The sequence below is a fragment of the Palaemon carinicauda genome, chromosome 24, assembly GCF_036898095.1.
Source record: "Palaemon carinicauda isolate YSFRI2023 chromosome 24, ASM3689809v2, whole genome shotgun sequence".
Taxonomy (NCBI): domain Eukaryota; kingdom Metazoa; phylum Arthropoda; class Malacostraca; order Decapoda; family Palaemonidae; genus Palaemon; species Palaemon carinicauda.
Genome location: NC_090748.1, coordinates 85,534,440 through 85,549,336, shown reverse-complemented (window position 1 = coordinate 85,549,336; position 14,897 = coordinate 85,534,440). Strand labels below are relative to the sequence as shown.

The following is a 14,897-nucleotide window of genomic DNA, read 5'->3' as shown; positions in this document are numbered from 1 at the left end:
ATAATGTTTAAAAACGACAAATTCGTAGATAATTTGTATTTTTCCTAACTATTCAAACCTTAGCTATTTAATAGGGGTATTACTTTCGGCGTAGCTAAAATGACGAGCTATCAATCTTTAACGAGGGTTAACTACCCATACCGCTAATTAGCGGGGGTAGGGGAGGGTACCTTGCTACTGGCCCCCCTCACACACCTGTGATTGAGCTCACTTTGCTTGGAGGTAGGACTTCAAGGGGGATAGGGCTGGCGGGTAAGTTTTCTTAAATAGCTAAGGTTTGTATAGTTAGGAAAATTAGAAATTATATACGAATTTGTCATTTGTTCTGTAACTGGAATACAAACCACGCTATTTAATAGGGGGCACTCACCCATTAGGGAGGGTGGACGTCCCAGCCAATTTGGCTTTTGGCTTTACCCGGGGGCTCCTTATCTGAGTGTATCAGTACTCAAAAAATAAGGAGTCCCTGCACCTCGCTAAAACCTTGGTACGCAAGGTCTGCGGCCTACGCAAGCTGTGTTTTGAGGTATGCAGAAGTGTGACTGTCCTGGTAAAGTTATTTAGAGTTTTTTGAAAGAAAAACTGTTTAACTAGGACTTTCCCAATACCACCTCATCAGGGTATGGGGACGCAACAGTATTAGTCTTAATACTGTACTAGGTACACAGGGGAGCATGGTTTACCTGTTGTGGTTTGAGGTCAGCTATGCAGAGAACCCACGATGCTGCTTTCCCCAAGAGAGGGGAGAATGAAGTAAAGAATAAGGGCCAGTCAAACCTTTTCATTCACGCAGACTAAAACCGGGTAACAATGGCATCAACCTTCTGCTTAAGGTTTTAAACCAGGTGTTGTGCAGCCACCACAGGACCGATAGAGAATATATCGAGTCTCCTGTGGGTCACTTCTTGCAGGTAGTGGGATGTGAATGTGGTCTGACGATTCCACACCCCAGCTTGAAGAACCTGCGTCACTGAGAAGTTTCTCTTGAATGCCAGGGACGTAGCTATGCCCCTGACATCATGAGCTCTGGGGCGTCGTGAAGGAGGAGAGTCTGGATTCAGTGCATGGTCTATGACCCTGAGAATCCATGCCGAGATGGTGTTCTTGGTGACCCTCCTCTTGGTCCTTCCTGTGCTGATGAATAGTGCAGCACACGGGGACGGGCTGGGGCTGTTCTCTTAAGATACAGCCTCAAACTCCTCACTAGGCATAGTAAGAGATGGTCTGGGTCATCTGTTACAGTACGGAGACTAGAAATCCGGAAGGAGTTGAATCGTGGATCAGCTACTTCCGGGTTCTGAGTCTTAGTAATAAACTCAGGGACGAAGCTCGTAAGAGACTGAACGAGTAGGAGCTTCAGAGGAGGGTCGGGAGACGGAAGAAGAGACCTTGGGTTTTCTTCCTTCAAAGGAAGCTTCGAAGGAGGAATATCCCGCTTGGACTTCTTCCGCCATCGCACAAACCTCTCCAACTGGGAGGAAGACCACTCCCTACACTCATTACACTTAATTATGCTATCATACCGTTGACCTCTGCAGGCAGGACAAAGGGTGTGAGGATCAGTCTCTACCACCGACATAAATATCCCACAAGGGCGGCCGGAGAGTCCAGGGCAGGCGCGCATGGTCGCAGAAGTCAACTTCACAAAACACACTAAGAGAAAGAGAAAAAGAAAAAGCAAAAGGCATTAATGGCTGCCAATATTCGGCGAGGATGAAGAGCAGCAATGTCCCTTCACTATCCGAGCCGAAAGCAAAGCGAGCTCAATCACAGGTGTGTGAGGGGGGAGCGGTAGCAAGCTACCCTCCCCTACCCCCCCTAACTAGCGATATAGGTAGTTAACCCTCATTAAAAATTAATGGCTCGTCATTTCAGCGCTGCTGAAAGTAACACCCCTATTAAAGAGCGTGGTTTGTATTCCAGTTACGGAACAAATTTAGCTTTTAAGGCCAGTTATATTCAGGAATTTTTTATTTGATTTTAATATGGGAGTAAGACAACCTCTATACTCCACCGAACCGAAATAAAGTGACGGTTGTTTACTAGTGCTGGTGTGAACAATGTGACTGCTCTACCCCCTACGCTAACTAGCAAGGGTAATTATTCCTTGCAAAAATTTTAATGGCAGGTTTCATCTATCACTGAAATAATACATTGATGTAAAGAGCATAAGGTTTGTATATAGTGTCAAAACAAACTGTGTATAATTAGTCAAAAGTCCTTCATTTCCATATAGTCCAAATAGTCTCAAGACAAAAGGGAGAAAAATATGCAGTACAATAGTCTCACCTTGCTATGAGATGTGCAAGTTCTGGATGAGAATTTCCAGCTAGAAGCACCATTTCCTTGCTTCCTCGACTCGTATCCATATTTCATAAGCTGTTATTTTCTTTTCTGTAAATAAAGAAAATATTCTTAAATGTAAATAAAGAAAATATTCTTAAAAATTTCAAAATGAAAAAGAACATCAGATTTAAAACATATGAGTCAAACTCTCTCAAAATGAAACAAAATTCCTAGGCAGATTCATCAATAGGATTGAGTACTATCACTAACCTAGAAATATGCACAAATAATTCTTTGCAAAAATCAATACCCTCCTATTGTTTGTTCACTAAGATATGACTAAATTCCAAACTTTATCATCTTCTTGGTTGTAATTTATCACGTTCCTCTTGCCTGGGATGAAATGGGCCGACAGCATACAGTAAATGCGTTGAGTTCGGCCCACTCGAGAGACCTTACCGCTACTTGGCATAGCTGAAGAGACATAGTACTCCCTTGTTTGTTTATGTAAGACACTACAGTGCAGTGGTGTTATCACTCAACACTACAGAGTGTCCTGTCAGAAAAGGACAAAATTCCTGGAGAGCTAAGGCAATTGCTCTCATCTCCAAGATGTGTTTCTGGCAATCCTGCTCCATCCAGGAACCGGACACCATTTGCTGACCTAGGTGAGCTCCACCCTCTTGGAATGCGTGTGTAAAGAGGAGGAATTTTGGTGGAGGTAACGGCAGTGAGCATCCTCGCAGGATGTTCGCTTCCTCTGGCCACCACCGGAAATCTTTCCTGGATTCCTCCCCCACCCTTACTGGGAGGAGCGGATCATCCAGATGTTTTGACCAGATTGTCTTTAGTTCGCACAGTAGGGATCAAGGGTAGGATGTGGCCCTTTCCAATGACATTAAATGTCCATGAAATTTCTGGCACTGGGGCGCTGGAAGAAGGGATTGCTGCTGGAGAGCAAGAGCTACCTGACAGTGTTTCCTTGGATGGGAAAACCTTCCCTTGTACCGTGTCTATGTCCATCCCCAGATAGACTAGTCTTCTTGATATATCACAACCCCCATGTCAAGACAAAATAAGAGAACTCCTCCATTTCTGCATCGATCAGTCAATCATCCAGATAGCAGAACAGGTGAATCTAGTTGGCTTGTACCCACAAGGATATTATCATCATAATTACTAGCTAAGCTACAACCCTAGTTAGAAAAGCAAAATTCTATAAGCCCAAGGACTTCAACAGGGAAAAATAGCCCAGTGAGGAAAGGAAATAAAGAAATAAATAAACTATATGAGAAGTAATGAGCAATAAAAATAAAATATTTTAAGAACAATAACAACATTAAAACAGACTTTTTATATATAAACTATAAAAAGACTTCTGTCAGCTTGTTTAACTTGAAAACTTTTGCTGCAAATATGACAAATTCGGAGATAATTTGTATTTTTCCTAACCATACCAACCTTAGCTATTTACATTGGGTATTACTTTCGGCATAGCTGAATGACGAGCCACTAGATTTTTAACGAGGGTTAACTACCCTCTCGCTAGTTAGCGAGGGGGCAGGGGAGGGGTAGCTAGCTACCCTTTCCCCCTCACACACCGGTGAACTGATTCACTTCGCTTAGAGGTAGGACTTCACGGGGGACAGGACTGGCGGCCAAATCCGAATTTGTCATTTGTTCCGTAACCGAAATACAAACCACGCTATTTACATAGGGTGACTTAACCCTTAGGTAGGGAGGAAAGTCCCAGCCTTACTGGCTTTGGCTTTTGCCCGGGGACTCAGAATCCGAGTGAGTAGTACTCGAGAAACGGAGTCCCTGCACCTCGCAAATTCCTTGCTACGCAAGGAACATGTGGCCTACATAAGCTTGTGTGTGAAGGAAGGAAGTGTGACTCGTCCTAGGAAGTTGACCTGAAGTCCTTTAGATGGAATTCTAGGCTAGGACGTTCCCAATACCACCTCGCCAGGGTATGGGGAACGCGACAGTATTATATTAATACTAGGAACACAACGAAGCATGGATTACCTGCAGTGGTTTGAGGTCAGCTATGCAGAGAACCCAGGATGCTGCTTTCCCCAAGAGAGGGGAAGATGAAGAAAAGAGTAAGGGCCAGACATACTTTTTCATTCATGCAGTCTAAAACCGGGTAACAATGCCCTCAACCTTCTGCTACCTGTCCATTAAGGAGCCTGAGGTTAGACCAGCTGTTGTGCAGCCACCACAGGGCCGATAGAGAAAGTATCGAGGCTCCTGTGGGTCACGTCCTGCAGGTAGTGGGCTGTGAAGGTCGTTTGATGCTTCCAGACCCCAGCTTGTAGCACCTGCGTCACAGAGAAGTTTCTCTTGAATGCCAGGGACGTTGCGATGCCTCTGACACCGTGTGCTCTAGGGCGACGTGACGGAGGAGGGTCTGGATTCAGGGCATGATGGATGACCCTTCGAATCCAAGCTGAGATGGTATTCTTGGTGACCCTCCTCTTCGTCCTTCCTGTGCTCACAAACAGGGCTTGCACGCGAGGACGAACTGCAGCTGTTCTTTTAAGATAACGCCTCAGACTCCTTACTGGGCATAGTAGGAGATGGTCTGGGTCATCTGTTACAGAACGAAGACTCGAAATCCTGGAGTCAAACCGTGGGTCCGGAACTCCAGGATTTTGAGTCTTAGCAACAAACTCAGGGATGAACCTGAACGTTACCTCCCCCCAACCCCTTGAATGGGCGACGTCGTACGAGAGACCATGAAGTTCACTGACACGCTTGGCTGAAGCCAGAGCGAGCAGGAACACTGTCTTCCAAGTCAGGTGACGATCAGAAGCCTGCCGTAATGGTTCGACCGGAGGTCTCTTAAGAGCCCTGAGAACCCGAACCACGTTCCAAGGAGGAGGTCTCACTTCCGACTAAGGGCAGGTAAGTTCGTAGCTTTGTATGAGCAAAGAAAGTTCCAGCGAGGAAGAAATGTCTATTCCTTTCAGCCTGAAGGCTAGGCTTAAGGCTGACCGATAGCCTTTCACCGCCGAGACCGAAAGGCGCATTTCCTCCCGCAAATATAAAAGAAACTCCGCTATTGCTAGAAAAGTGGCATTGAGAGGAGAGATACCCCTCCCACGACACCAACCACATTAGACTCTCCACTTCGCCTGGTAGACCCCTGCAGATGACTTTCGCAGGTGTCGAGACATCCTCTCCGCAACTTGTTGCGAAAAGCCTCTCTCTGTAAGGAGATGCTGGATAGTCTCCAGGCGTGAAGTCGAAGCGATGCTACGGCTTTGTGGAAGATGTTGCAGTGTGGTTGCTTGAGTAGCTCGTGTCGTGGGGGGAGTTCTCTCGAGAGTTCCGTCAGGAGCTGCAGAAGGTCCGGGAACCACTCAGCATGATGCCATAGCGGAGCTATCAAGGTCATTGACAGGTTGACCGATAGTCTAGTCTTGTTGAGCACCCTTCTCATCAGACAGAACGGTGGGAAGGCGTAGACGTCGATGTTGTCCCACTGTTGTTGGAAGGCATCTTGCCAGAGTACCTTGGGGTCCAGGACTGGGGAGCAGTACAGCGGCAGCTTGAAGTTCAAGGCTGTCGCGAACAGGTCAACTGTCGGGGAACCCCACAAAGTCAGGACTTTGTTGGCTACTAGAGGATCCAAAGACCACTCGGTACTCACTATCTGCGAAGCTCTGCTCAGACTGTCAGCGAGCACATTCCTTTTGCCCGGAATGAAGCGAGCTGATAGTGGTATCGAGTGGACTTCAGTCCATCTCAGTATCTCTACTGCATGATGGGGTAGTTGTTGTGAAAAGGTACCTCCCTGCTTGTTGATATAAGCCACTACTGTGGTGTTGTCGCTCATCACCACCACAGAGTGATCCGCCAGGACCTGTTGGAACTGTTGAAGGGCCAGATATACGGCCTTCATTTCTAGCAGATTGATGTGGAGGTACTTTTCTGATTCTGACCATAGGCCTGAGATCCTGTGGTTCAGAACGTGGGCCCCCCACCCTTCTTTTGACGCGTCCAAGAACAGCATCAAATCCGGGGGGAGGACGAGAAGATCCACTCCCTTTCGAAGGTTCCCGTCGGTCAACCACCACTGCAGGTCCGTCCGTTCCGCAGGCCCCATAAGGACCAGAATATCCGGGGAATCGTTGCCTTGATTCCACCGGGACTTGAGCCGCCACTGCAGGGATCTCATCCTGAGGCGGCCGTTTGGAACTAGACGGGCCAAGGAAGACCGGTGACCTAGGAGACGTAACCACGATTGGGCTGGAAGCTCTTCTCGTCTGAGGAAAGGCTCTGCGACCCTCCTCAGCCTTGCTATCCTGTCGTCTGATGGAAAGGCTTTGTGGAGATTGGTGTCCAATATCATGCCTAGATATACCAGTCATTGAGATGGAAGCAGAGAAGACTTCTCGAGATTTACCATGATCCCTAGATCTTGGCAAAGTCCCAGAAGCTTGTCTCGGTGTCGAAGAAGGGTCGACTCCGAGTCTGCCAGGATCAGCCAGTCGTCCAGATAGCGAAGGAGACGGATGCCGATCCTGTGTGTCCACGAAGATATCAGGGTGAACACTCTGGTGAACATCTGTGGTGCTGTGGAGACCGAAACACAGCACCTTGAACTGGTAGATCTTGTTGTCTAGGCTGAATCTCAAGTACTTCCTGGAAGACGGATGGATTGGAATCTGAAAGTACGCGTCCTTCAGATCCAGTGTGCACATGAAGTCTTGCGGTCTCACTGCAAGTCTGACCGTCTCTGCTGTCTCCATGCTGAACGAAGTTTGTTTGACAAACTTGTTCAGGGCTGAGAGGTCGATGACATGTCTCCAGCCTCCAGACGCCTTCTTTACAAGAAAGAGTCGACTGAAGAAGCCTGGTGAGCCGTCGACGACCTCTTGAAGAGCATCCTTCTTGAGCATGGTCTCGACTTCTGCCCGAAGGGCTAGCCCCTTTGCCGATCCCATGGCATAGGAGCTCAACGACACTGGATTCGCTGTCAGGGGAGGTAGAGATGTTATGAACGGGACGCGATATCCTTGGCTGATCACGGAGATCGTCCAGGAATCGGCCCCGAGTTGCTGCCACCTGAACGCGCAACTTTGCAGGCATCCCCCCACTGGTGGACATGCAGGGGGATTGCCAATCCTAGCGTTTGCGGCCTCGGCCGCTCCCTCTAGGATTCCTGCCTCCCCTGGAGAACTTTCCGCCCTTCCTGTCTTTGACCAGAAAGGGCTGCTGTTTGGACACCTTTGCCTTTGCTGCCGGAGCCGGTTTCGATGTCCTAGACTGACGAGGCTGTTGTTGTTGAGGTGCTGGAGGCTTGTAGGGTCTGGATGTAAGAGCCCTTTGGAGGAGAGAATCGTGATTCGATTTCCTCCACCTCTCAGCTGTCCGTTCCACATCCTTGGGCTCAAACAGGCTCTTTCCAAGGATGGAAGAGTGTCTGAGCTTGCAGACATCCACGGCTGGGACCTTCGAGTGGAACTTCTCGGTCACCGCATCACGACGCTTCAAGATCAAGTTTGCCCACAAGTTCGAAACTTGGTGAGCCAGAAACTCGATGGTGCGTGTGCCCGAGAGGAGGAAAGTCTCCATGGCCTTCCTGGTGCTCTCCTTGGACAAGTCCTCGTATCGCAACAGGATGCCCAGAGACCCCAGCCAGACATCCAGCCACGAAGTGGCCTGCATGGCACACTTTGCGACTTTCTCCTGGCTCAAGATCTCTGTAGATAAGAATGTCACCTGCCGGGCGGAGAGTTTCTCAAGAGAAATTCCCCTGGTAAGCTCTTCCACAGAATGGTGGAGAGGAAGAGCTAAACAAATCTCCCCCATGATCTCAAAGTACAGTACCTCCTCTGTTGTACACGAGGAGGTGGGAGGAGTTTGTTATCGGCAGAGGAACGGCTGGAGGAGACGAGTTCGGAGAGCTGGCCCTCAACCTTGTCTCTGGCGCTCTTCACCCCCTGGGACCAGGGCAGAGCCGCACTGGCCTTTGGAGGTTTTTGAGTGCTGTAGACGTGGTCCAGGACCGTATCCTTGCCTGCGCGAGGGGCCATCTCCGGATCCTTGAACCTGTTGAGTTGTCTCATCAGATTCAAGACCTGCCAGAAGGCATGCTCCGACTCATGCTGCTCTCCTCCTTGTGGACTGGCAGCAAAGTCTCCTGTACCCAGCTGCTCTACTTGGGGGGACACGTGAACATTCTCCTGGGGTCTTGCTGGCTCTGGTCGAATCCGGGATGAAGACTTTGGGATGGTCTTCGAGTCCTTGGGCTCCCTCCTAGGAGAGGTACAGGACTCCAGTAAAGAAGTCTGAGGGCTCCTCTCTGCCCCCACACGGGACGATTCTCCTACTCGAGGTGGGGTTCCTCCCATTGGTACCGTGGGAGAATGTCTCACCTCGCTGGATTCACCTGAGGACGGAAAGGCTTCGTCCACAGGAGGAGGAGAAAACGTCTGAGAGGGGGAAGGGGCCTTCCTGACGGACTATTTGGGAGCCAGTTTAATCCTAGGAGAAATCACCACGAAGTCTACTCCTCTCCTTCTCTTCAGCGGAGACGAGGCTGCCGTTGATTTGAGGCCCAGATCAGCGAGGGCCGGCTTAACAGCCTGGACGACTGCTTTGATCAGGGACCCAAACCAAGGCTGACGGCTGACAGACGCAGTGTCAGCGACTCCCGCTGGAGGGAAGGGGATTGGGCGATCCTTAGGAGTAGACACCACAAGGCCTGCCTGAAAAGAAGAAAAGTGTTGCCTAGACCTCTCTGAAGATTCTTCCTCCTCCTGCAAGTGCGCTGTTCTGCGCTTACGGGGTGGAGATCGTGAAGACGATGATCTAGAAGTACGCGCTCCAGAAGACTCGCGAGGTTGCCCGTGCTGCGAAACTCAGCGGGAATCGCGGTCGAGATCGCGCTGGCGCTCGCGCAATGGTAAAATCGCGGGTTCGCGCGCGGGCGAACGTTGGAGCACATGCGCGCGAAGATGAAAGCGCGCGGGCGCGCTGAGATGAAAGCGCATGGGCGGGCGGGCGAGGGTGCGCGTGGGCGGGCAGGCGGGCGGGCGAGCGAGCGTGCAGGTGAAAGTGCACGTGGGGTCACAGGTGAGGGTGCGCGCGGTTGTAAGGGTGAGCGCTGGCGGCCGGGAGAACGACGGCGCGCAGGCGAGCGATGGCATGTTGGCGAGCGATGGTGCGTAAGGCGAGAAGGCGACCGACTGCGCACAGGCGAGTTAGCGCGTGGGTGCATAGGAGACCTTCGGCGATCTGAAGTATGGGTGTGCGGGCGCGTTGGAGAGCGCTTGCGCGCAGGAGATCGTTAGCGCGCAGTTGCGCGGTCAGGAGATATCAGCTGGGGTGCAGGACCAGAAGGTGTAGTGGCGCGCAAAGGCGAACGCTCGTGGGCACGCACAGGAGACTTCTCGTGGGCGCGTGGGCGCACGGGCGCGAGTGACTCATACCAGTCTAGAAGTACGCACAGGTGAGTGCGCGCGATGGCTGGCGCGTGAGCGAGTTCTGAGGGTGCGCAGGTGATCGTCGGCGAGGAGGCAAAGGAATAATCTCCTTGCCTGCGCCCAGATCCGGAGATCGTGGGCGCGCGGGCAAACGTTGGCGCGCATGGCGCGCAGATGTGCTCAGGGTCCTTGAATCCGTTGAGTTGCCTCATTAGACTCAGGACCTGCCAAAAGGCATGCTCCGACTCGTGCTGCTCTCCTCCTTGTGGACTGGCAGCAAGGTCTCCTGTCCCCAGTAGCTCTACTTGGGGAGATACGTGGACGTTCTCCTGGGGTCTCGGTAGCTCTGGTCGAATTCGGGTAGAAGACTTAGGAGCAGTCTTCGAGTCCTTAGGCTCCCTCCTGGGAGGGATACAGGACTCAAGCAAAGAAATCTGGGGGCTCCTCTCCACGCGAGACGGTTCTCTTCCTCGAGGTGGGGTTCCTCCCATTGGTGCCGTGGGAGAACGCCTCACCTCGCTGGATTCTCCTGAGGACGGAAAGGCTTCGTCCACAGGGGAAGGAGAAAACGTCTGCGAGGGGGGGAGGGGCCTTCCCGACAGACTTCTTGGGAGCCAACTTAACCCTAAGAGAAGTTACCACGAAGTCCACTCCTCTCCTTCTCTTCAGCCGGGACGCGGGTGCCGTTGGTTTCAGTCCCAGATCAGCGAGGGCCGGCTTCATCACCTGCACGACCGCTTTGATCAGGGACCCGAACCAGGGCTGGCAGCTGACCGACGCAGTGTCAGCAACACCCGCTGGAGGGAAGGGGATCGGCTGATCCTTAGGAGTGGATACTACGGGGCCTGCCTGAAAAGAAGAATGTTGCGTAGACATCTCCGAAGATTCTTCCTGCTCCTGGACGTGCACAGCTCTGCACTTGCGGGGTGGTGATCGTGAGGACGAGGATCTGGAAGCACGCGTCCCCGAAGACTCGCACAGTTGGGCGCGCTGCGAAACCCGGCGGAAATCGCTGGCGAGGTGGCGCTGGCGCTCGCGCGATGGTAGAACCGCTGGTTCGCGCGCGGAGATGAAGGCGTGGGCGAGAGGGCGCTTGTGCGCGGGCGAGAGGGCGCTTGTGCGCGGGCGAGAGGGCGCTTGTGCGCGGGCGAGAGGGCGCTTGTGCGCGGGCGAGGGGGCGCTTGTGCGCGGGCGAGCGGGCTCGTGGCTGCAAGGGCGAGCGCTGGCGATCGGGAGAACGATGGCGCGTAGGCGATCTGTGGCACGTTGGCGAGCGATGGCGCGTTGGCGAGCGATGGCGCGTTGGCAATCGATGGCACGTTGGTGAGTGACGGCGCGTTGGCGAGTGATGGCGCGTTGGCGAGCATAGCGCGAACAGGCGAACGACTACGCACAGGCGAGTTAGCGCGTGGGCGTGTCGGAGACCTGTGGCGATCTGGCGCGGGGCCGCGTAGGAGAGCCCTTGCGTGCAGGCGAAGGATCGCGCGGGCGCGTAGGAAGTCGCTGGCGCGCAGTTGCGCGTTCAGAAGGAACCAACTGGAGCGCAGGACCAAAGGGCGAGGATGTGCGCAAAGGCGAACGCTCGTGGGCAGGCTCAGGAGATATCTCGTGGGCGCGCCGCGCAGGAACTCGGGCTGCCTTGGAAGTGCGCACAGGAGAGTGCGCGCAATGGCGCGTAGGCGATGGCTGGGGCGTAGGCGAACGTTGGCGCGCATGGTGCATATCAGGAACAGGGCGCGCCGTTGTGCGCTGACGAGCAGGAGATCTTGGACGCTCAGGAGACCGATGGCGCGCATTGCGCTTAGCAGGAACAGAAGTGCGCTGGAGAGCTGGAGAACGCTGGCGCACAGGAGAGCGCTGCCGCGTAGGTAAGCATTGGAATACAGGAGGGCGATGGCGAGCAGGAAATCTACGGCGAGACTCAGGAGATCGTCTGGGCGCAGCAAGTCCAGAGGAACCTGTGAGCGTCTGTGCGCTAACTAAGGAGCCTCTAGGACTGCCCGCGCGCAGGTAAGACCTGGCGCTCGAGGGACTCACCCACATTGTGAGAAGAGCCCTCTTGCCCCGAAGGGACCGGTGCCCGTTGGACAACGGGGTGCGTGGGCGCCCACTGCGCATCTGCGTCCAGGAACGGAGATGGAAGACTGGAAGATCTGGCAGACGACCTCGAGGCACAGCAACACCATCGTCTGTCCTCCGAAGAGGAGTCTCTGTCAGTGCACTCCCCCGAGGGGGAGAGTCACCCGCAGGAGACAGTTGGACCCAGCTCCTCCCTCGAAGGATGTTCGGAGGGGGGAACTGAGCCTTCAGCAACAACCGCAACAACAGCAGGGGTTTGACCCGACCTGTCGGAAGACTCTGCTATTACCGGCGACTGTTTGACAGCTGCACCCAACTGGATCAGGTAAAACAGGGCTTCCTTGGAGGGCAAGCCCTTAAGCCCCAAGGAAGCCCAAAGCTGTAAAAGATCATCGTTAGTCACATGGTCATCAACAGAATCAATGCCCTCCCCCGGAGTAGGAGGGGGAGCTGCCTCGCTATGGGAGGCAACGCCCTCTCCCGAACCCCGAGATTTGGAAACAAAAGAAGGGCCTGCGCTACCACTCGCCGGCCTCTCGCGAGAGACCGATCAAGTGGGAGCTTCGGAGGAGGTTCGGGCGGCGGAAGAAGAGACCTTGGAACTTGTATACATATACCCTTGCTTCTACCCTTACCAGGTGACTAGTACCTTCTGAACAATTACAATGCAGTAATAAACCCTTGGAGTGAAGAAGAATTTGGGTGTATGTATGATAGCGGCCACCTGCATGTATGATTACGGCTAACTTAGAATACGGCAGTGTAAGGGATGTTGCAGGGGGGCATTAGCTGATAAGGGTCCGAAGTGCTACTGTCCTCAGCGGGCATCATGTCCTCAGTGGGTCCTACCCACTGAGGCTAAACATTTTATATAGGGAAAATGCCCCCACCAGGCTATGTTGAGTTAGTGAATGGGGTCTCCCCTGCCTAGTCCCTTTCAGGCAATGGAGCCATTTGTCAGACATGATAATTGGTAATAACCTGATAACAACTTCACTCACGAATGTATGCCGAACGATAACATTAGCAACGTTACCAATGATACAGTGTTACCAACGATGACTCTGATTGTTAAGGTAATATTACCGGTTACACAATATATAAATAGTACAAAAAGGGTACAGAACCTAACAAACCCACCTAACCTAACCTAGTAGTTGACAGGTCACAAACCTTAGGTATTTACTGAGAAAGGTAAAATTAGCCTCGATACGAATGATACACAGCGTTACCAACGGTACAGTGACATTACTAGCGATAGTAATGCTTGATATTTCCATACGTATTTTAAATAATTTTTCAATATAAGTTTTACACAATATATAAAAAGTACAAAAAGGGTACAGAACCTAACAAACCCACCTAACCTAACCTAGGAGTTCCCAGGTCACAAAACTCACGTATGTACTGGGAATGTTAAAATAAGCAACGTTACCAATGATACACAGCGTTATCAACGTTACAAAAGCATTGCTAATGGTAGCAATGCTACGGTAATATTATCATGTATATTTTAATGAATTGCTCCACACACACTTTACACAATATATAAAAAGGTAAAAAAGGGATGTTGGTCACCCCTGCATATTCTCTATATAACATGTTTAGCCTCAGTGGGTAGGTGCCACTGGGGACACAACCCGCTGAGGACAGTAGCACTTTGGGTACTGTTGCATTAGCTCCCGTTAGGTAAATCGTTAACGACACGGCTTGTAGGTTAGGTTAGGGGGTAAAGTTGAGCTTAGTTGAAGTCCAGTTTTAATCCACAAGGGAGAAACTGACCACTGATGTACAAAGGCTCCGAAGATTTTTTACAGTTATCTTAGCGTTATCAGGTCCACGAGGAGGGAGGGGATTACGTAAAGAATAGGCCGAAGCATTCGTCGTATGTGTAGGCAATAGTAAACGCGTTGTAACCACAGAAGGATTCAATTTAGTAATATTTACCCAGTCAAAGGACCCAATAACTCTTTAGCAGTAGTATCTCAAGGAGTGGCTAGTGCCTTGCCCAACCTATAGCCAGAGGGTTGTGACAATCATTAACAGAACAGGTGAAGTTATAGCTAATTCACATTCTATTGAACGGACTATACAAATGTTTTAATAATTTTTCAACCGATCTTACCAGCTATTAATCAGGTACACCATCTATAACCCAATATAACCAAACATCCGTTCCCCTCAAAGGCTTGAAATTTTGATTCCATATAAACTAGAACAATGACATTAATTTCCAACGATATAAAACTTACAATTCATCAAATGAAAGCTATGATATTAAAGAAACATATATAAATATAACCAAAATTGAAGATAAAATACCTTACACTTCAATATTCGACTCTTGTTTCCTGCGTACCTACAGCAAGTGTGTATAAGTAGCAGAGCCAAATATACTTAATCAGCTGTTTACGTCGTTTATGAAACAAATAAGCATCGAAATATAGATCTTTAATAGTATTGAAGACTATTTCCTATTGTTGCTATGTGCAAAGTGGCATTAAATTCTAAAGCCGGTTATAGTGAAATTTTATTGAAGAGTCTTACTAATAGAATGGAAAAAAACTAATGAAAAAAAAAGATTGATGTTTAATGCAAGTGCAGCACCCAATTTCAACTGCCATGCACAACACGTAGATCAGTATTCCATTAATTATTCATTCCGCGTATGACTTCGTTTTAAAGAATAGAAAGCTGAATTTCCAGTTAAAACAGCAAAATTATAATGAGTGACATTACATAAATCGATGACATAGTATGTGATTTTATAATATGTAATATAAAAACTTTTTAAATACGTAGTGTAAAAGATCTCGAGGAGCTAAGATTGTTTTTTGTTAAGAGGTAAGAATTCATTTTGTATGGTGTACCATCATTCCTGTTCTCTTACTGTATACGAGATTTAACCGGTTTACTACCACTAGGATATGGCGAAACTTCAGCGTTATAAATTAATAATGTTTTGATGGCTGCTTCTGTCAAATTTTCTATCAACTCGACCCTTTCTTTAGGTATTTTTTTCTAATTTGGTACTGGTAATTGCATACAGATAGAATCACACACATATGCAGTATATATATATATATATAT

The 14,897-nt window shown here is 50.2% G+C and overlaps 2 protein-coding genes across 8 annotated transcripts in view; both read right to left on the bottom strand.

Annotated features, from left to right (window-relative positions):
- Positions 1-14,242, bottom strand: part of LOC137618196 (phosphoribosyl pyrophosphate synthase-associated protein 1) — a 143,221-nt gene extending 128,979 nt beyond the window's left edge. For 2 of the 7 annotated variants that reach the window (XM_068348282.1, XM_068348280.1), the window contains exons 1-2: positions 14,130-14,222; positions 2,290-2,394 (exon numbers count right to left, since the gene is read on the bottom strand). In XM_068348282.1, the coding sequence (XP_068204383.1) occupies positions 2,290-2,369 (80 nt within the window). In that variant the 5' untranslated portion in view covers positions 2,370-2,394; positions 14,130-14,222. Of the gene's footprint in view, positions 1-2,289; positions 2,395-14,129 lie in introns of all 7 variants that reach the window. The other 5 variants (XM_068348284.1, XM_068348286.1, XM_068348281.1 and 2 more) reach the window with 5 other exon arrangements.
- Positions 11,130-11,450, bottom strand: LOC137618459 (serine/arginine repetitive matrix protein 1-like). Its single transcript, XM_068348623.1, has one exon. The coding sequence runs from the start codon at positions 11,448-11,450 to the stop codon at positions 11,130-11,132; it is 321 nt and encodes a 106-aa protein (XP_068204724.1).
- Positions 14,243-14,897: the final 655 nt, after the last annotated feature.

Excerpts from the sequence above, each read along its gene's own strand:
- LOC137618459 (XM_068348623.1), bottom strand. The coding sequence starts at position 11,450 with ATGCACCATGCGCGCCAACGTTCGCCTACGCCCCAGCCATCGCCTACG.